The following is a 21,543-nucleotide window of genomic DNA, read 5'->3' on the forward strand; positions in this document are numbered from 1 at the left end:
AGGCTCTGAGTGACTTGTAAATACTTGGAAGTTTGATGGGCCTGGGATAGTGAATGCCTGTGACACAGTGAACACAGGAACTGTAAAAACAGAGACAAGCAGGTGTGTGTTTCCTTCCCTGCCCCCCAAGCACCCAATTCCTGCCCTTTGTCTTTCTGTAGGACTCATCTGACCTGTCACCTATGGTCACCTATCTGGTTAGTGGTGACTTTCAGGTAGCTTGTTCCAAGAAATATTTTCCTCATCTATGAAAGGGAATTCTATTCCAAAGGCTTGTGAGGGCCACATAAGCTGAACACATGGGAGTTTGTGCCTTTCAGTCATTTGATTTGTAGTCTTTTTAAAGACTGAGGTAAAATCCACACGCCATAAAATGAGGCATTTTACAATAAACAGTAGCATGTCATGCATTTGTAGTGTTGCAAATTCACCATCTCTGTTTAACTCCAAGACATCACCATTTCCCCCAAACTGCCTTAAGCAGTTGCTATTTTCCATCCTCCCCAGTCCCAGCAGTTCACGTGCTCTCTCCAGGGCTCTTCATTCCCTAATGGTATTTTATATTAGTTATAGAAAAAAGCAAATGCACTATTCTTTCATCTGTTCTCTTTGCTTTGCATGTCTTTAGGAATATTGTTAATGAAAAATTTATGGGATTGGCTTAGACCACCTTGCTTATTATTCCTTTTTGTGGTATAAGGGGCCAGTTCAGGATCTCATTCATGCTAAGCACTAAGCACTACTGACCCCGCACTCTGAGCCCCAGGAAGAATAGTTGTAAGGCCGGGATTCCTGAAGTACAGACCCAAAGTAGCATCACTTGTCTCTTCTGGGAACTTGTCAGGATTACAGATTCCCAGGTCCACACCAAAATCTATGAAACACAGTTCTGGAGGTAGGGCCTAGAAATAGGTGTTTTTTATAGGTGCAAGATCAAGTAAGCAAATCACTCCTTGAAAGTAACCAACCTGTACTGATGCCTACAGATGCTCAACAAACCTGTAACCATCCTTGGGCACAGTAACACATGCAGTGGCCTAGGCAAAGCATGGAAGCCCGGTTCTCCGGAGGAAGAACAGCAAAGCCTCTGCTACTGCTAGCTTTCAGGTAGTCAAGAGGGTCAATTTCTTGGCTTCCCTCATTGACATTGGGGTCAGTGGGTACACAAACACACGTATCCCACTGTCTCTGCTGCATGTATCCTCCCACCTCTGCCTTGTTCACAGGGTGGGCCAGCAGTGAGTATTGTGACTGCTTCATGTGTTCCACGTGTCTGGCTTTTGTTGCTCTATACCAAAGTGCAGGGAGCGTTTCTTTTTGGTTGATTAATGTTCAATTCGAGGGCTATTATGAACCTCCAGGCTTTAATTACTACACCATTACCCAGTCGATTCCTTGCCATTTTATATTTATGGCCTTTATTATGCCTTGGTATGTGCAACTGCCTAATTCTATTCTAAATGCATTTTACCTCATTAACTAGGCTTTATTCCATTTTTCTCATTTGTCCAGATTGTTATTTATCTCAGTTCCCTTTGTGTATTTTCTGCTTTTGCTTTTTCACCAATCTGACCTCGCATGAATTCTCCTCCTCTTTCTTCCCTGGCCTGCATCATTTTCTCGTCCTCAGATACAACCCCTAGACTTTCTGAACTGGGAATTCTCCATCCTGGCTGTCAGTTGTACTCACCCTTATGTTGGTTGTTTCTAACCTTTTGAGTTTCAGCTCCTGACATTGTAGGCTTTATTCATAGACTTCCATTTCTGTACAGCTGCCTTGTAAATTTTAAATAGCAAATTGGGGCTCAGCAAAGTTTTGTTTTGTGTCCTTAGGACTATACTGCTAAAAAGTTGTTAAAATAATCTCTTAAATGTTCTTCTAATAGTCCCTATTCCCAGCAGTGTCTCAGAAAATTAATTGTTTACTTTTCTGACTTGTGTTTTTTCCTGGGTTCTAGTCAAGCCCAATGGCTTGGAATCTCTTGGGCACCCAATAGCACCTGTATTAAATCAGGCTATGAGCAGATTCTGGCATGTGCTGGAGTTTATTAGTCACTTTTTTAAAGACATGCTGAAAGAATTTGAAGAGATCATCTAAGTTAGAGATGGTGTTTGTTCTACCCAGTCCTTACTTTGCGATAGAGCTGTTAATCGTGTGCACAGCAGCTGTGTGTTACTTACTGTTATCTTTTGAGACCACTTTGCCCTAGAGCCATAGACTGTTTCAGAAATACAAATGTTAACCACCTGGAATATGAGCTCCTGTGGTTGCTGGAGCAGTAGAGTCACGATCGCCACCATCCACGTCTTGGGTCATAAAGGTCTTCACTCATTTTTATTTTCTATTAATCTGTATAAGTTTCTGTGGTAGACATTTCTGCTCCACTTTTACATGAGAAAATATGCACAATGTTAGAAGTAGATTGTGTCAGAAGTTATCCTGGGATGGTTCCCATCCAGGGTCATAATTCCTGGTGTGTTAAGCCCTTTCCTAGTCAAGGCTGCTTAGTATTTCCTCTTTCACGTTTAGTAGAACTCCTTAGCAAAGAATGTGTGTTTTGGGTCAGATTAACTAAGTGCCTGGCTGGGTCTATCTATTTCTGTGCTGTGTGACCTTGGAAAACTTGAACAACATCTCCTTGCATGTGTCTCCATCTGTGAAGTGAGGTGGTGTCACAATTTAGTTATGTATCCTGTGAGTGAAAGGAGGTAATAAGAGCAATGCTCTTAGAACAACACTGGGGAGATAAGTCAATCTTTTATTGCTGTCTTGCCTGAATTCTTAAGGCTTTTTCCCTGTTAGGTGTATTTTCTCTGAAGCCTCACTCCCCTCAACTGCAGATCTGGTGGCCATGTGATTCTAGTGGGCTAGCAGACAATGATTCTGACTTGTGGTGTGTTGGCTTTTATGAATGCCTTCTATAATTACCGAACTCTTGTTTTGCCTACTTAAAACCATCCTTTTAGGACTTTGGTATGTTTGTTTAATACCACGGACTTGCTTAAGAGTCATGATCACAATTAGCCTCTTGTACAGCCTTGGTGATGTTGCCTTGTACTCTTCTCTGGCTTTCTGGGGACCAGTCATCATTTCAGTGGAGATGGGAGGAAAAGTATTATTGCCTGGCTACCAACTCTCTTCAAGAGGAGACAAATTTGCTTCCTCTCTGTCCTTGTAGGAATCTTGTGTTGAGACATAACCTAAAATTTTCCAGGATGTCTGTTGATTCTGTTGTTAATACAAAAAGACCCTTGTATTGGGGTATGTGAAAGCTGATTGCTACAAGTCAGGATTTTAATTTACTTCTTGATTTATCATGGGATGAAACAGGCACTTCCATTTCTAGGCAGAAGATGGGTTTTACAGTTTGTGTGATTTTTTTCATGTCATTAAGGGTTTTAAGAGTGAATGTTTCAGGGTGGCTTTACATAATTAGTATTAGGATCTCAATGCCAGAAGCAATGTACCATGTGGGGACTCATTCTGGGATTCCTTGCTCATCTTTGTGCTGTTTCACCTTGTATCTCTGGGTGGGTTTCTGCTTACATAAGGCATATAATTTCCTAGCCTGTATTTCCAGTGTAAGTTGATAAGAACACTACCAGACTTCTAGACCCCTTACACTAAAAGAACAAGAAGGCATCTTACTTGTTTTCATGTGTCCCCACAGGCCTCTCACTGGGGAGGTAATGTTTTACTGTTAGGATTTTAGTTTAGTTTCTGGTAAAAGTGTTGTATAAATGTTGGCCAAGGGCCACAGAAGGATCAGAAGGCATAGTGCAATAGAATGAGAAGGCTCCTGAGTGCTGGGATTACAGGCAGTTTGTACTACCCTACCCAGTTAACACTTTAAAAATTGAACTCCAAGCTGGACAGAAGCTGGCTATGATGTGAGAACTCACATTTTCTTGTTGCTGTCCCAACAATCTTGAGAGGACAATATTAGTTAACACATTCCTCAGTCCTGTGGACATGTTGGGGATCATTTGATAGACAACAAATAAAGACAATCTGTGAACTACAAAATCTTATATATTGTATAAAGTCCATTTAATATCACACAGGTATCTGGCATTCTTATTTTATAAAACATACAGATGGTTATGACTTCTTTTGGTATGTGACATATTCTAAGATAGTCAATAATAGTGATTTTTAAGATTTCATTCATTGGGAGCTAACACTGCAGAGGACCTGTGTTGTGTTCCAAGCACCCACATTAGGTGCCTCACAGCTTTCTACAACTCCAGCTCTAGGGAGTCCATTGACCTCTTCTGGCATTCATGAGTATTGCACTGTGCTGGCTAGTTTTAAGTCAGCTTGACAGAAGCTAGAGTTGTCTCAGAGAAAGGAACTTCAAGTGCGACAGTGCCTCCATAAGATTCCAGTGTACGCCTGTTTGGTTTTATTTCTTTTTCTAGACAGGGTTTCTCTGTGTAGCCCTTGCTGGAACTCCCCCTATAGATTAGGCTAGCTAGCCTTGAACTTGAGATTTGTCTGCCTCTGAATCCCAAGTTCTGGGATCAAAAGCATGTGCCACCATACCTAGCTGGCATGTCCTTAGTGACTGATAAGAGAAGACCCAGCCTATTGTGGGTAATATCAAACCAAGGCTGATGGGCTTTGGTTCTGTAAGAAGCATGTCACAAGGAACAAGCCAGTAAATAGTACCTCTCCATGGCCTTTGCATCTGCTGCTTCTTGCAATCTCCTGTCATGTTCGAGTTCCTGTCCTGACTTCTTTGATTATAAACTATAATAAGGAAGAAAAAGCAAAATAAGTCCTTCCCTCCCCATGGTGTTTCACCATAGCAATAGAAACCCTAACTAAGACACAGTCTCAGAATATAATTTATCAGTAAGGAGAAAATAAAGATTAAGAGTATACATTGATATTTCCAAGTGGAGCTTCTCTAACTGGCTCTGGTAGACACTACTTGTTTCAAAATATTGAAGTTGGATATAGTTATAAAAGTGTGTTTAAAAAGTAAAAGCTATTTCCCCATAGGGCCTCTCACTATGGTAAAACCTCATTAGTAATAGTTGAAATAGTAATTTCTAAATTATTCCTGTAAATTTTTCCACCTTAACACTTCAACAAGGAACTTTAAATTCTGTGCCTGTCTTGACTGGAAGAATCAGGAATGAAGGCTTGTTTTTCTTTGGGCAGGTAAATATGAGAAGATAGATAATGCATTAAAAAAAATAAAGAGAAGGGCTTCTCCAAGTGATTTACATATTGATTACTTAAATTACTACTTAATTTAGTGCCTGCTAATAAACTGTGCCTTGGAAATGTTTCCTGAACATTTATTGGCTGCAGTAATTCTACCTAGTGTATGCGGATCACATCCTCATTAAATATTGATGCACTCATGAAATGTTAATAGAATGTTAATGTGAAATACAAGGGAATGTGCTCACTGGGAGCCTGGAGCTGGATGTGAACTACCTGTCTCTGGCTTTGCTTTATGTCCTGTCTTCTCGCTGTTTTCTTCATTTTGTTTCCTCATTATCAGGAGATTCACATTTCTCCCTGATCTGCTGTCTCAGATACAATTTTTTAAAAAAGAGAAACAAGGCTTTCTGATTGATGGGAAAGCAGCTGTTCTCCCTTCCTGCTTCTTCAACCTGGAATTCCTTCTATGAACCAGAAAAAAATCTCTTAAAAAGAAGTAGGGGATGAGGCATGAGGTCTGAGGACACTGTTCAGTGTACCCTGGCCAGGAGCTAGGGCTTCAAGGACTCAAGGATATGGCCCTGTCTGGAAGGACCCCTACCCTGGGTGTCCTCATCATGGCACCCTTGGTAGTGGCCTTGTGTACAGTGATAAGCCAGCCTTTGTCTCCCTCCTCTCAGATTCCCTCTCCTTCTTGCCTCCTCTTGCCTGAGCCCCTCCTGACATCTGGGTTTCCATGACCACTCTGCTTCAGCCTGGCCTTCTTGGGTTCTGAGCTCCAGATGCTGCCCGGAAGGCTCCAGGCCCCTTCACTCAGTAGAACAGACAGTGAGGTGTCTGTGATGTGCACCTATTCACCTCAAGGGGCTGTGAGCTTGATCCCTCTACCTGGGATATTTTCCTGCTCAGAGACTCAGGTCCAGCAGGGTCTTGATCTTCCTCTGACTCTCAATAACCAGGGAAGCATCCTTGATCTTGACCTGCTGACACAGACTCACAGATTTTCTCTCTTCAGGGCATGTGTGGTGGATTGGAGCTGCATCCTAGCTTTCATCTTTCTCTGCATCTCAGAGTACATGCAAAGTGAAGTCAGGGCAGTTTTCTACCTTGTTCCTTACTTGGAGATGTCTAGCTATCTTCCAGGTAGCTCATAGGTGCTCAATTAATATTGCTGATTAAGTGAATAAAGTATTATCCTTGCCACCCAAGAGTTCATAGTCTAGAATGGTGCCGTAGTCTGTTATGTACTATTATAAGAAAATGTCTGAGGATGAGTAACTGTCTAAAGGAAAGAGATTTATTTTGACTCACAGTTCTGGGACTAAAAGGCCAAGGCTCCACGTATGGTGATGGCCTTCTTGTTGTCAAGAGTCCCGAGGTGTACAGGGCATACAGCATGGCAACAGACAAGCTTGTGTGAGCGCATGTGTGTGTGCGCGCGCGCGTGCACACACACACACACACACACACACACCTATACCCCTCTCTGGTGTCTGTTTTTTCTGTTGACCTGTTTCTTTTCTTCTTCTCATCCATTCTTTCCACCTCGTTTATAAAACTACCAGTATTCAGTCATAAGCATTGTCCTGATGACCTGATAACCCTATGTGGTCCAGATCACCCACCACAGGCCTCTCCCCTAAACACCAGTCTTAATCCCTCACAGTGGGGATTAACTTTCATCACAGTCTGGCTTGGGGAAGGGGCACACACTCCGACTGTCTCCAAACTATAATAAAGAAGAAACTGAAACACATATTGTATAGCATTCTTGTAGATGCTCCTGGGAGGCCAGCATCTGAAGAAGAATGGCAAATAAGGGGATAGGAGTCTGGCCTTACAGGAGAAGAGTTTCAGCAGTAGCTTCAGATATGTATAATGTGGTTCTGTGTGTGTATAAAGTAATCAGCCTTCTCAAGTATTATTGCTTTTGTTGACATATGGTTTTGGACTTTATTTACTTTGGAGAGCTGATGTGTTCTGGTTTTGTTCTATCTATGTGAAAAATGGTTCCCTTAGGTTTAAGTATTGAGATCATTTTGAACTAGCTATAGGAGACAGGAGAATTTCTTATGAAAAGCAGAATTTTCAGAAGATGGACTGAGAGACCAAACTCTGACTGCAGGGAAATATCCCCTATTTGAAGTATAGGAGACCTGGGAGTCACAGAGGCTCTCTCTAGTTTTACTTTCTTTGTCACTAGCATCTGTGTGATTCCTCCACTCATACCCCACAGACACTGTCAGCATGGGTAGGCCAACTTTCCCTAATACATTAGATACTTTTCTTGTCACTGATTTACTTACTGTCTGACTGAAAGAGCTGATGGAAAGATGTCTTTATATTCTGCCTTATAATGGCACATGTGTCAGGCTAGCATTGGGTCAGAGTATATGGCAAAGCAAAGTGGATCGCATTATAGCAGGCAAGAAGAAGATAAGAAAAATATATGGGAGGCATCCAAGGGAAGATATAGCCCACATCTATACCCCCAGTAACCTACTACAAGCTAGAATATCTGATAGGCTTTTCTGTGAAGCAGGAATTTTGAATGACTATCTTATCTTTTTTTTTTTTATTAATATTTTTTATTTTCCATTTTAAATTTAGATAAGAAACAAGGTTGCTTCACAAGTCAGTACGAGGTCCCTCTCCCTTTCCCTCCCCTCCTCCCGTGCCCTCCCCGCATCCCCCCCCCCCGTTATCCCCTCATTCCCCCAGGGAGGGTGAGGCCCTCCATGGGGGTGTCCATAGTCTGTCATTTCATATAGGGCAGGGCCTAGACCCTTTCCCAAGAGTTCAGGGTGAGAGTGCACCTCACATTGTTCTATGGGAGTCCAAAGTCCGTGTGTATACTTGGTATGGGTACTGATCTGCTGCCCAAGGCTCAATAGATTACCTAGGCCTCCTCACTGACACCCAGATTCAGGGGGTCTTGATCAGTCCCATGCTGGATTCCCAGGCTGATGCCTGGGATTCTAGAGTTAACCTTTGTCTGGTCAGCTGTTTCTGGGGGTTAAACCAGCCCAGTCTTAATCCCTTTGATCATCAGTCCTCCCTCTCTGATACTGGCTTTCTTGAGTTCAGCTCAGTACTTAACCAGCCACTAAATGTAGTTTCTGTTTCCCAGACTCTCTGGCCATAGGATTGTAGGCTGGCACTCCCCAGATCTATGTCTAAAATCCATATATGAGAGAGTACATGCCATGTTTCTCTTTTTGTGACTGGGTTACCTCACTCAGGATGGTTTCTTCTAGTGTCATCCATTTGCCTGCGAATCTCATGATTCCATTATTTTTTTCTGCTGAATAGTACTCCATTGTGTAGATGTACCACATTTTCTCTATCCACTCTTCGGGTGAGGGACATCTAGGTTGCTTCCAAGTTCTGGCTATTACAAATAAAGCTGCTATGAACATAGTGGAACAGACATCTTTGTTATATGAATGGGCATCTTTTGGATATATGCCTAAGAGTGCAGTTGCTGGGTCTTGTGGTAGGTTTATTCCCATTTTTCTGAGGAATCTCCATACTGCTTTCCAAAGTGGCTGAACCAGTTGGCACTCCCACCAGCAATGGAGGAGTGTCCCCCTTTCGCCACACCCTCTCCAGCATAAATTGTCATTGGTGTTTTTGATTTTAGCCATTCTGACAGGAGTGAGATGGTATCTCAGAGTTGCTTTGATTTGCATTTCCCGGATGGCTAAGGATGTTGAGCACTTTCTCAAGTGCCTCTCAGCCATTTTAGACTCCTCTATTGAAAACTCTCTATTTAGTTCTGCAGCCCACTTTTTAATAGGGTCCTTTGCTGTTTTGGAGACTTGCTTCTTGAGTTCTTTGTAAATTTTGGAGATCAACCCTCTGTCCGATGTGGGATTAGTGAATATTTTTTCCCATTCTGTGGGCTGCCTTTTTGTCTTGCTGACTGTGTCCTTTGCCTTACAGAAGCTTCTCAGTTTCAGTAGGTCCCATTTATTAATTGTTGATCTTACTGCCTGTGCTACTGGTGTTATGTTCAGGAAGCTGTCTCCTGTACCAATTCGTTCAAGGGTACCACCCACTTTCTCTTCTAAGAGGTTCAGTGTGGCTGGATTTATGTTGAGGTCTTTGATCCATTTGGACTTAAGTTTTGTGCATGGCGATAGACATGGATCGATCTGCATTCTTCTACATGCCAGTCTCCAGTTATGCCAGCACCATTTGTTGAAGATGCTTTCTTTATTCCATTGTATATTTTTAGCTTCTTTGTCAAAGATCAGATGTTCGTACGTGTGTGGGTTAATATCGGGGTTTTCAATTCGATTCCATTGGTCTACCTGTCTATTTTTGTGCCAATACCAAGCTGTTTTCAGGACTATAGCTCTATAATAGAGCTTGAGGTCAGGGATGGTGATGCCTCCGGACGTTGCCTTGTTGAACAGGGTTGTTTTGGCTATCCTGGGTCTTTTGTTTTTCCATACAAAATTGATTATTGTTCTTTCAAGGTCTGTGAAGAACTGTGCTGGGATTTTAATGGGGATTGCATTGAATCTGTAGATTGCTTTTGGCAGGATTGCCATTTTTACTACGTTGATCCTACCTATCCAAGAGCATGGGAGATCTTTCCATTTTCTGAGGGCTTCTTTAATTTCTTTCTTTAAAGATTCAAAGTTCTTACGATACAGGTCTTTCACTTGTTTGGTTAGCGTTACCCCAAGGTATTTTATGTTGTTTGTGGCAATTGTAAAGGGTGATGTTTCTCTGATTTCTCTTTCAGCCCTTTTATCATCTGTATATAGTAGGGCTACTGATTTTCTTGAGTTGATCTTGTAGCCTGCCACTTTGCTGAAGGTGTTAATCAGTTGTAAGAGTTCCCTGGTAGAGTTCTTTGGGTCACTGATGTAAACTATCATATCGTCTGCAAACAGTGAAAGTTTGACCTCTTCCTTCCCAATTTGTATCCCCTTGATCCCCCTTTGTTGTCGTATGGCAATAGCTAGAACTTCAAGTACCATGTTGAAAAGGTATGGAGAGAGTGGACAGCCTTGTTTTGTTCCTGATTTTAGAGGAATTGCGTTGAGTTTCTGTCCATTTAGTTTGATGTTGGCTGTTGGTTTACTGTATATAGCTTTTATTATGTTTAAGTATGTCCCTGTTATCCCAGATCTCTCCAAGACCTTTATCATGAAGGGGTGTTGGATTTTGTCAAAGGCTTTTTCAGCATCTAGTGAGATGATCATGTGATTTTTGTTTTTCAGCTTGTTTATATGGTGGATTACGTTGATGGATTTTCGTATGTTGAACCATCCCTGCATTCCTGGGATGAAACCTACTTGGTCGTGGTGAATGATTGTTTTGATGTGTTCTTGGATCCGATTTGCCAGTATTTTATTGAGTATTTTTGCATCAATGTTCATGAGGGATATTGGTCTGAAGTTCTCTTTCTTAGTTGTATCTTTGTGTGGCTTGGGGATCAAGGTTATTGAAGCCTCATAGAAAGAGTTTGGCAAAGACCCTTCTGCTTCTATTGTGTGGAACACTTTGAGAAGAATTGGTATAAGCTGTTCTTTGAATTTCTGGTAGAATTCTGCACTGAGGCCATCTGGACCTGGGCTTTTTTTGGTTGGGAGACTTTTGATGACAGCTTCTATTTCCATAGGGGTTATAGGTCTATTTAAGTTGCTTATCTGTTCTTGATTTAGTTTTGGCAATTGATAGCTGTCCAGGAAGTCATCCATTTCCTTTAAATTTTCGAATTTTGTGGAGTACAGGTTTTCAAAGTATGACCTAATGATTCTCTGGATTTCCTCAGAGTCTGTTGTTATGTCCCCCTTTTCATTTCTGATTTTGTTAATTTGCGTGTTCACTCTCTGCTGTTTGGTAAGTTTGGACAAAGGTTTGTCTATCTTGTTGATTTTCTCAAAGAACCAGCTCTTCGTTGCGTTGATTCTTTGTATTGTTTTCCTGGTTTCTACTTTATTGATTTCAGCCCTCAATTTGATTATTTCCTGGCGTCTACTCCTCCTGGGGGAGTGTGCTTCTTTGTGTTCTAGAGCTTTCAGCTGTGATGTTAATTCTCTGGTATAACTGTTCTCCTGTTTCTTCATGTGAGCATTTAGCGCTATGAACTTCCCCGTAGCACTGCTTTCAAAGTGTCCCATAGGTTTGGGTATGTTGTGTCTTCATTCTCATTGAATTCGAGGAAGTCTTTAATTTCTTTTTTTATTTCCTCTTTGACCCAGGGATGGTGCAGTTGAGCATTATTCAATTTCCATGAGTTTTTAGGTTTTCTGCAATTTGTGTTGTTGTTGAATTCTAATTTTAAAGCATGGTGGTCTGATAAGATGCATGGAGTTATTCCAATTTTTTTGTAGCTGCTGAGGTTTGATATGTTGCCAAGTATGTGGTCGATTTTTGAGAAGGTTCCATGTGGTGGTGAGAAGAAGGTATATTCTTTTTTATGTGGATGAAATGTTCTATAGATATCTGTTAATCCCAGTTGGGTCATTACTTCTATTAGCCCTTTTGCTTCTTTGTTGAGTTTCTGTTTGGTATTCCTGTCTAGTGGTGAGAGTGGTGTGTTGAAATCTCCCACTATAACTGTGTGGGGCTTTAGATGAGATTTAAGTTCTAATAATGTTTTTTAACGAATGTGGATGCCTTTGTATTTGGGGCATAGATGTTCAGAATCGACACTTCCTCTTGGTGGGTTTCACCTGTGATGAGTATGTAATGACCTCCTTCATCTCTTTTGATTGATTTTATTTTAAAGTCTAGTTTGTTAGATATTAGGATTGCTACCCCGGCTTGTTTCTTGGGTCCATTCGATTGAAAAATTTTTTCCCAACCTTTAATTCTCAGGTAATGTCTGTCTTTGAGGGTGAGGTGTGTTTCCTGTATGCAGCAGAAGGAAGGATTCTGTCTTCGAATCCAATCTGCTAGTCTGTGTCTTTTTATGGGTGAGTTAAGGCCATTAATATTGAGGGATATTAATGACCAATGATTGCTCATCCTTCTTCGATTTGCGATGGTTGTTGTTGTTGGAATTATGTGTGGAATTTCACCCCTTTGTTCTTTTGGCTGTTGGTAGAGAGAGATTCTCTAATGCTTATATTTTTCTGGTTGTAGTTAGCTTCCTTGGGTTGGAGTTTTCCTTCCAAAATTTTCTGTAGGGCTGGGTTATTATCTTGGCAAAGTTCAGCAGTCACCTTATTTTGTGTTCTGCTTGTCCAGTTTGGACAGCATACTGTCAGCAGTCAAGGTAAGGGGAGTTTCTTCTCCAGTGGCTAGCTTGGTCACATTAAAAGAAAACTCCATATGGAGCTTATTCCATGTCCATTATCCTTTTATGTAGTAGATTAGTGATGCCACGAGCAGCTGTGTCTCGCTGTCATGAAAAGCCTCATGTTATTAAAACACCTTAAATACCATATTCTACAGGTCTTTGAAGTATTTGAAGACTACATTTCTATCTAAACTATATCTCTGTTTGACCTTGAAAGCATGCCTAACATGTTCATAAGTTTGCTTATTATAGATGGCTAACTACTAACTTGCATTTCTGTTCATCATTAATAACTTTCAAGGATTAGAACTTTATATTTTTTAATGAACTGCATAAGTACAATACATTAAACAAGAGTAGAAACATAATAGAGTATGTTCTAGCAAAAATAATGTTAAATTTGCATCAATATATAAAAATCCATACTAATGTAAAATATCTGAAAATACTGGTTATTTTAAAAGTAGACCCAACAATCCCTCCTTTATCCAAACATTTCTATACTAAATCCCCACTTTTCCTTTCAGAAAGAGATCCCTGAATCTAACCTTCTTTGTTTAGTTTTAGTCCTGTCCATGACCAAAAGCAACTTATAACGAACCCACCTAAATGATGATAAATATTCACAATCCATTGAATTACCAAAACTCCCAACACCATCTCTTGGGGTTGTGGATGCCATGCTCTCTAGAATGCTTCCTGTTGTCTGAGGACGACAGCATCTCTAGAGGCACTGAGAAAATTGTCAAGTCCTGGGAGAGCTAACTGTGTCATTCGTTGTCCAGTCTGTGTGTGATGGGAAAGTACAGGACTTATCTGAAGTTCTTACTGGAGTAGTATGTGAGGCTGGGCCATATCAGCTAGCAGCTTTCAAGTGGTTCTTGATACAGACGTTTAAGGAAACTGTAACAGAGACATTCTGAGAGGCTGGATCTCCTTTGCTACTTGTTTTTGTTGGTGTGTGGTCCTTTTGTTCTGAAAACACAACCATTTAAAAGTAACATATATATCTGCATTAACACAAGTATGAAATTTATGGTATGTACAAGTCAGCTAAAGATGATTTTTTGTTTGTGAACAGGTAAAAGGCATCTGTTAATTTTATAACCAAATCTCTTTTCATGCCATATGAAAGGATGATATGTAAAAAGTCACAATGACTCTGTAGCCAACAAAGTTTATCATGTCTTATCCAGTCTCTGAGCTGTTCCCATGCAAAGGGATCTGCATATACATTGCCTAGCTTGAAGGGCTTTTTGTTTTGTTTTGGTTTTTGAGTTTTCCCTCATGTCTATGGCCAAGATCTTCAGAAGGTCTCCACCATTCAAATCTGATCTCTATTAAATCTGAAGGAATCCGTAGCTTTTCATCTCCTGTGGAAACAAAAGCATATCCTCTCTCCAAGAGCAACATATTTCTTGACTTCCATTTTGAAGTCAAGACATCTCTAAAGTATATAGGCTGTTTTAAATCAGTAGTCCCTTCCATAATCCAATGTTTCTCAGCATCTGCTGTTTGCTCATCAGCATTAAAAAAAATTCAAAGTCAACAAAGCGCCATACAGGATCCAGATGACCTGTGTATTTTCCATCCTTATGTGGCTTATTTTATTATTTTACTCTTTCTTTAAAGACTTTATTATTTTTAAATTGTTTTTTTCTATAACTATCTGTACCCATTTTTTACTGTATCTCTTTAACGGTGTTTTTCTCTGTCTGGATTGCTTTACTGCATACCTACTGCCTTCTCTAACCACATGAGTCAAGCCTTAAATCTGCTTCACGGCACTGGCTGACACAAGCCCACAGGCAGAGGAAGGGAACTGAGACTCTGTAAGCTGCAACCCACCTGAGAGACTGCAGGACTAGGGAGCCTTGTGTTTGAAACTTTAAAAAAAATATTTCTTTAGGTTCTATGTGGAAATTCGTGACACCACATTGGCTGCCAGTAATCTTTTCTGGAAATGCCTTTGCAGACACACCCAGAGTTGTGTGCCACTCAGTGCAGATGGTTTATAATCCAATGAAGTTGGTAAGAAAAGTAAATCACTGATTTAGCTGTGAAGTACTCTGGTTGGTCCACTTCACTGTTCCCCAGGCATGGTTCAGTGAGACCATGCAAAAATAAGGAACTTTTAGTAGGAAATAAGCCATGAAAATGTTGAAGTTGAAGTTTCATAGGGTTGCTGTTCCTAAGGAAGAGAGATGGCCTGGAAGACACGGGTGATGACCTGTCACTTGAGTAGTAAATTTATATTGTTTCGGCTTGAAAAAGTCTTTGTAGGCTCCTCAGTGCAAATGAAAACCATCAATCCAAGAAAAACATCTTCCTGAATGTCAGAGGGTTATAGAGGCTTGAGAAATATCAAAGCTTTAGGTGCCATATTCTGTGTGTTCTATTTAGCCAAGGCCCAAAGGTCACTGGTTGAAGATGACACACAGTCTGGGTGACTCCCTTTATGTCTTTATTGGAGTGAGCCAAGTCTTGATGTGTTCAGTCACAGAATTCCTCCTCTGACCACTTTCCTCTTCTCTATACAGATTGTGCTTGAGAACAGCAGCCGAGAGGATAAGCATGAGTGTCCTTTTGGCCGTAGCAGCATAGAACTGACCAAGATGCTATGTGAGATCCTGAAAGTGGGCGAGCTGCGTAAGTACGAGTGTATACACCCTGTGGGTGTAAAGTCTGACAGATGCTCAGCTTCCAAGATTGAGCCCCGACCTATGTGATGAATTTCCTGAGTACTGACACCTTCACATGCCTTTACCATAAGTCCATTCTCTGTCTCAGGTTTACTGTGTGTGTGTTTCTACATGTCTACTCTGTATGGAAACATTAGAGGTTACAGGAAGAGAATTCGGCAGGTATTGAGGCAGTTTCCAATTTTTCTAAAAGTGGTTACATATCACAACTGCTTCACTGTGGGTTAGATAAAAGATCTGTTGTGGATTTCTTTCTTGCATTCTAGCTTTAAGTCTTCTCGTAGACCATTTCCTTTACTTTATTTTGAAACAATTTTTCTCTAAAAAGAAAAATTGAATACTTTAATGAAATTCTCTTGCTTCCAGTGTTTCAGTTGTGGGGAATATTTACTCTAAAGAAAGAATTATTGAAGAAAATGAGTATCTGAAAATGAAATACTGGCCAGAGATGTTCTTTGGGCTTTTTTTCTTACTCACATTTCTAAATTTATGAGAGAACATCCAGGAAAAGAGATAATAATGTCCTTGCCTGTTGGCTCACTGGTGTACTCTAGCTTTAACATGAAGGCGGATATGACTTAATCTGCTTCCATTGTCCTTGCTAATGTCAAATCTCCTTAAAGCAGCCAATTCTCACTGCAACCATTCATAGAACTGGCACACATGGGTGAGTTCTTCCTCTTAGGCTTAATAACACCAGTGCTAGAGAAGACTGTTTATATCAGGAAAACGTTGGGGGTGGTATGCGGTTCTATTATGAAAAGCACAGATATGTGACCACCAGATTTTAATGATTTAGAGCAGTTAATGAGAAGGAGGAACATGATGATTAGGTTGAAAAGGTGTTACATTTTATTTACATTTGAGAGCAAGATATAGGTACTGTTGAGAAAATTTAGGAATTAATAAAGGAAAACCTAACAAATTGAGCTGTTGGACTAAGCAACAGCCAACCATCTTTCACTGGCTGCCAGTTGGATAAAGAAGTTGACATTGGCATGGAACTGCTGAGGAAGGTCATTGCCTATGAGGCCCCAATATTGCAGAGTTGCATTAGGACTGTGGCAGCCTACCCAGAGGAGTCTGTTAATTTGTGCTCTGCACTGAGTTTTGAGATTTCATCTTACAGGAATCCCTTATGTAGGTTGCCTGCCTCTTCCCTAATGGAGGTTGTTGTCTTCAGTATCGCTTACTGTTTGCTCTGCTTAAATGTATAAGCCCTAAGTCAAACAACCCTATGGAATATCTCCATCTGATAACAATTTAGTGTTTATTTAGGTTTTGTGGAGAGAACTTTTTAAAGTGTACTAACAAGGCTATCTGAATCCGTTCCATTTCTAGAAAATATAGAGATACCAGGTTTTCTGTATTCAAGTTACTGAATTGAATTTCCTCTATTCACCCACCTTTCCATCTTCCTAGTATCTTATGTTGGCATCTTGATCTCATCTTGAAGGGAACAGGAGGAATATTTTTGTGCTGTGATATTCCCTGCACTACTTTCTGTTCATCTCCTTTGCCCTGATGTCATAGTCTGCCTGAAAAGTGGCATGGTGGTAAGGGAAGAGATTCTCGCAATGCAAAGGAGCTATATTCTACCTAAATTACTCGCCAGAGTCATTGTGCTCTTCTAGCCATCTCTGGTCCCCAGTGTCGAACACCTAGAATGGTAGCATTTGGGGTGAAGATCTAGGTACTGTCTTTACTTCGTAATGTCAGTGTGAGGGGCCTGTTAGAGGCATAATGCTCAACCTAAAGGGACTGGTGTGGGAGGCATGGTCAGCTTCTGTAGTGGGTTGTTGATAGGGCAAATGTGGACCTGGCCTGACCTGATCTGGCCTTCCGGTAAAGGAAAGGAAGTGAGGTGGCCGGAGTCTGAGGCTGCAGCCATCTAGCAAGTTTCTGCTCTGTGTTTGTGGCTGAGGTTGAGTTGGAGGACTTTACAGGTTCTAACCTTTGACAGTGTAGATTTGATCTTGGCATAATGTTCAGGATAATGAGGGGACCCCAACCCTGGACTGAGATAAGAGGGTAGACATGAAGGCAAATAGCCCATGGTCCTGGCAGAGTGATGTAACTGCTCTTCTTCCATCTTCCAACTTCTGATGAAGAAAAGACCTTGCCATTCTTTACAGGTCACTCTGCAGGTGCTAGAACGATCTCTGCATGGATGCTGGACTTGAGTGGCAGAGTGGTGGTATTGTCCCTTCATCTCAGATAAGGATACTTGTATCCATTTGCTAAGTAAAAATCTACTTAACATTTACCAAGTGTTACATTTTGCAGCTATAGGTGAAACATATAGGGTCTCTCTTCCCAGGAACTTCTAGAACTTCTTAAACTTCAGGAAGTGAAAAGATGAGCTGGGACACATAACTTATCCTGTGATTTTAAATTTGTTATGTTTTAAAATAATGCCTATTTGTAATACAGAGCAATTTTTCTAGTATTTTGATAGTTTCAAGTTTATGTTTCCAATTTTACCTCCTGCTAGCCATCATCTGCAAGGGCCATTTTGGTCGTCTTTCAAGGCTTATAGTGTTTTCACTTCTCTGAAGTGAAACATGCCCAACTGAGTTGTTTTCAGCTCATAAAATATGAAAGGACAGCTGCACTCTGATTGAATGCTAGACATCAAATGATAAAACACCCCATGGAAAAAGGAAAATTGCTTTTTTTTAATGGATTGCCTTTTGCCCGGTGCCATATTAAATGAGTTACTAATATGAAAAACAAATTTGAATGCACCCTTATGATGAAAGAGATACCTATTTTTCTTCTAAGGCAAATTAGTTTCACATGCAAACTCATCTTTTGGTTAGTTTGCTTTTTGTCTCCCTTCTCACTCCTAAGTTCACAGTTCTGAATGCTTCTCAGATTTGTGTGAGTAATTGACCTTGAAAAACATGGTCAGTTTAACTGTGCTAACTAATTCTGACACCAAAAGAATTGCCCAGCTAACTATCTAATGGATGGGGGCAAAAGGATGTTTACAAATAGACAGATGTAATTTTCTAGAAATTATTTATCTGTATGTTTAATATTAGGTCTCTTGAGGAAATCTAGTCTGGAAGTGCCAATTATAATTTTTTATCTAAAGCAAACATGTTAAATTATAGATACCAAATATATGTGAACATTTTCTTTTTAGGATGCTTAAATATATACATACACTATTCTGCCTACTAGTTATTGGGATGTCAAGAGGCAAATTTTATCTCTAATAGTATGGCTTAAAATAACAACAATTTCTATTCTCAGAACACTTTATCAAGTTTATTTAACTGAAGTCTGTAACACTCAAGATCAATAATATGTATGTTTATTAGTGGAGATGGTCCTGTTCTGATGACATATTGTATGGGATCACTTACCAAACTGACATTGAGGATGCCCAGGGAACTGGGCAGAAAGAGGTAGGAAAAGACAATAATGGCATTTGGAAGTCTGACGGAAGCAACTTGGAACACAGCTCAGCCCCTTGTTGGATGTCTTAGCATACTTCTTCACTGTTTTGAGCTTCTGATTTCCTATCTATAAAATAATACCTGTTATGCAGTTTTTGGTGTTGAAATGAACTAATGAACATAGCTTTAGTTGAAACACCAATAGGATTCTTTTTGTTTCTTTGCAAGTGGCCTAGTCTTGTTTTCCATAAGTAAAGTGAAGGCTATGTTAGTGAAAGATTGTGTTTCTACTTTAGTGCGAGACAGTACAATGACTTCATTCTTTACTCTACATAGTCAGTCCTCTAGATTCATAGAACATCCAACTATAGATTTAAACTACTTGGAAAATAAATTTCATCCATACTGAAAATGCACAAACATTTACCTTCTCATTGTTGTCTAATACAACAGTGACTATTTATGCACCATTTGCAGTGTTTTAATTATTGTAGGCTGTCTAGAAATCATTTCAAGTATATGGGCAGCTATGCATAGGTCATATCCAAACACTGCATCATTTCATGTAAGGCACTTGAGCATCCTTGAATTTGTGTTTCTAAGGCATATGAGCTTGCAAATGTGAGGATCATTAAGAATTAAGTGTAATATAGTAGAACTCCAAGAATATAGGCAAATAGGTCTGGCTAGGGGGATGGTACATATAACCGTTAAAAATCCCAGCAAGGAAAAACTATAGGTGGAAATTCTGAGGGTTTGGAGAAAATACTCCCTCCTAGAAATGTTAGTTTGATTCAACAAAACACTACAGAGGGAAAAACAAGTATGCAATCATAAGCATTTGTCATTTGGAGGGGTTTGGACCTGACCATACAGGCCATGGGAACCAATGGAAGGACTTTGATACACAAAATGGTGTCACTCTTATGGAAATTACATTCTAGGATTTGATTGTTTCCTGGGTGTGAGGAGGACTTTTAAGAATGATTATGTACCTTAGCCTCCCCGCCCCTTCTGCAAAGTATGACCCCTGCATCCCCCAACCCCTCCTGGCTCACCTGCTGCCATGGCTGACAAGGAAGCTGCCTTTGACGATGTGGTGGAAGAATTTGTCATCAATGAGGAGTACAAAATATGGAAGAAGAATACCACTTTTTTATGATTTGGTGATGACCCATGCCCTGGAGTGGCCCAGTTTAACTGCCCAGTGGCTTCCAGATGTAACCAGGCCTGAAAGAAAAGATTTCAGCATTCACCACTTGTCCTAGGAACACATATATCAGATGAACAAAAGCAGCAGGTGATAGCCAGTGTTCAGCTTCCCAAAGATGATGTTCAGTTTGATACATCACACTATGACAGTGAAAAAGGAGAATTTGGAGGTTTTGGCTCTGTCGATGGGAAAATTGAAATAGAAATCAAGATCAACCATGAAGGAGAAATAAACTGGGCTCGGCACATGCCCCAGAACCCTTGTGTCACAGCAACAAAGACTCCATCCAGTGATGTGCTTGTTTTTGACTACACAAAGCATCCTTCTAAACTAGACCCTTCTGGTGAGTGCAACCCAGATTTATGTCTCCGTGGACATCAGAAGGAAGGTTATCATCTTTCTTGGAATCCAAATCTCAGTGGGCACTTACTTAGTGCTTCAGATGACTATACCATCTGTCTATGGGACATCAGTGCAGTTCCAAAAGAAGGAAAAAGTGGTGAATGCAAAGACCATCTTTACATGGCATACAGCAATAGTAGAGGACGTTTCCTGGCATCTGCTCCAGGAGTCTCTGTTTGGGTCTGTTGCTGACGATCAGAAACTTATGATTCAGGATACTCGTTCAAACAATACTTCCAAGCCAAGCCACTTGGTCAATGCTCACACTGCTGAAGTGAACTGCCTGTCTTTCAATCCTTATAGCGAGTTTATTCTTGCCCCAGGATCAGTTGACAAGACTGTTGCCTTGTGGGGTCTGAGAAACCTGAAACTCAAGTTGCATTCCTTTGAGTCACATAAGGATGAAATACTCCAGGTTCAGTGGTCACCTCACAATGAGACTATTTTGGCTTCTAGTGGTACTGATCGTAGACTGAATGTCTGGGATTTAAGTAAAATTGGAGAAGAACAATCCCCAGAAGATGCAGAAGATGGCCCACCAGAGTTGTTGTTTATTCATGGTGGTCACACTGCCAAGATATCTGATTTCTCCTGGAATCCCAATGAACCTTGGGTGTTTTGTTCTGTATCAGAAGACAATATCATGCAAGTATGGCAGATGGCAGAGAACATTTATAATGATGAAGCCCCTGAAGGAAGTGTGGATCCAGAAGGAGGATCCTAGACATGTCTGCACTTGTGATTTAGACCCCCCTTATTTTCTTCTGAACCCTGAGATGGATTTAACACTGGTTTGAGACACAGACTTTCTTCAGCTATATGGCAACAATAGGTGCCACCAACAATACTATTAGCCCAAACTATAGGTGTTTTCTAAATCTTAACTGGGGGAATTAATTCAACAAAGCCATAGACTTATATTTAAATTTTCTTCAGGAACTTTCTAGTAATGAACCCAGGTCTAAAGTGGCATCAGAAATGGAGCATATTATGTGTTATTTTTCTTCTTAAGCTATATCTCCAAGTTTTTCAGATTCTTAAGTAAGAGGCCAGAATGGATAAGGAATTAGAGCCAAGTGAAGTAGGTGTCTGAGCCATGGGCATAAATATTGCAAGATGTCATTTTTATTCAGGAATTAGGGGAGACTCAAGTAATAGATTTTTAAGGTTCTCTCTCATGCTTTCCAGGATGCACATTTTCCTATGTAAACCAGACTCTTGGTTTCTTTTGTTGTGTGTAGATTTTTGTTTCTGTTTTGTTTTCTCAACTTGAGACAACCAAGTTGTAACATGTATGGTTTTTTTTTTTTTGGTTTTTTTTGTTTTTTTGTTTTTGTTTCTCGAGACAGGGTTTCTCTGTGGCTTTGGAGGCTGTC

At 40.4% G+C, this 21,543-nt stretch overlaps 1 protein-coding gene and 1 pseudogene across 4 annotated transcripts in view; both read left to right on the forward strand.

Annotated features, from left to right (window-relative positions):
• Elmo1 (engulfment and cell motility 1) overlaps positions 1-21,543 on the forward strand; it is a 515,537-nt gene that overhangs the window by 273,023 nt on the left and 220,971 nt on the right. For all 4 annotated transcript variants that reach the window (XR_005880782.1, XM_040755636.1, XM_040755637.1 and 1 more), the window contains one exon: positions 14,984-15,092. Coding sequence is in view for 3 of the 4 variants with exons in the window: in XM_040755636.1 (XP_040611570.1) it covers positions 14,984-15,092 (109 nt within the window). In the remaining variant the exon portion in view is untranslated. The remainder of the gene's footprint in view (positions 1-14,983; positions 15,093-21,543) is intronic.
• LOC121143542 lies at positions 19,619-21,345 on the forward strand (annotated as a pseudogene).

This window comes from Mesocricetus auratus, unplaced genomic scaffold (assembly GCF_017639785.1).
Source record: "Mesocricetus auratus isolate SY011 unplaced genomic scaffold, BCM_Maur_2.0 Super-Scaffold_100013, whole genome shotgun sequence".
Lineage (NCBI taxonomy): Eukaryota > Metazoa > Chordata > Mammalia > Rodentia > Cricetidae > Mesocricetus > Mesocricetus auratus.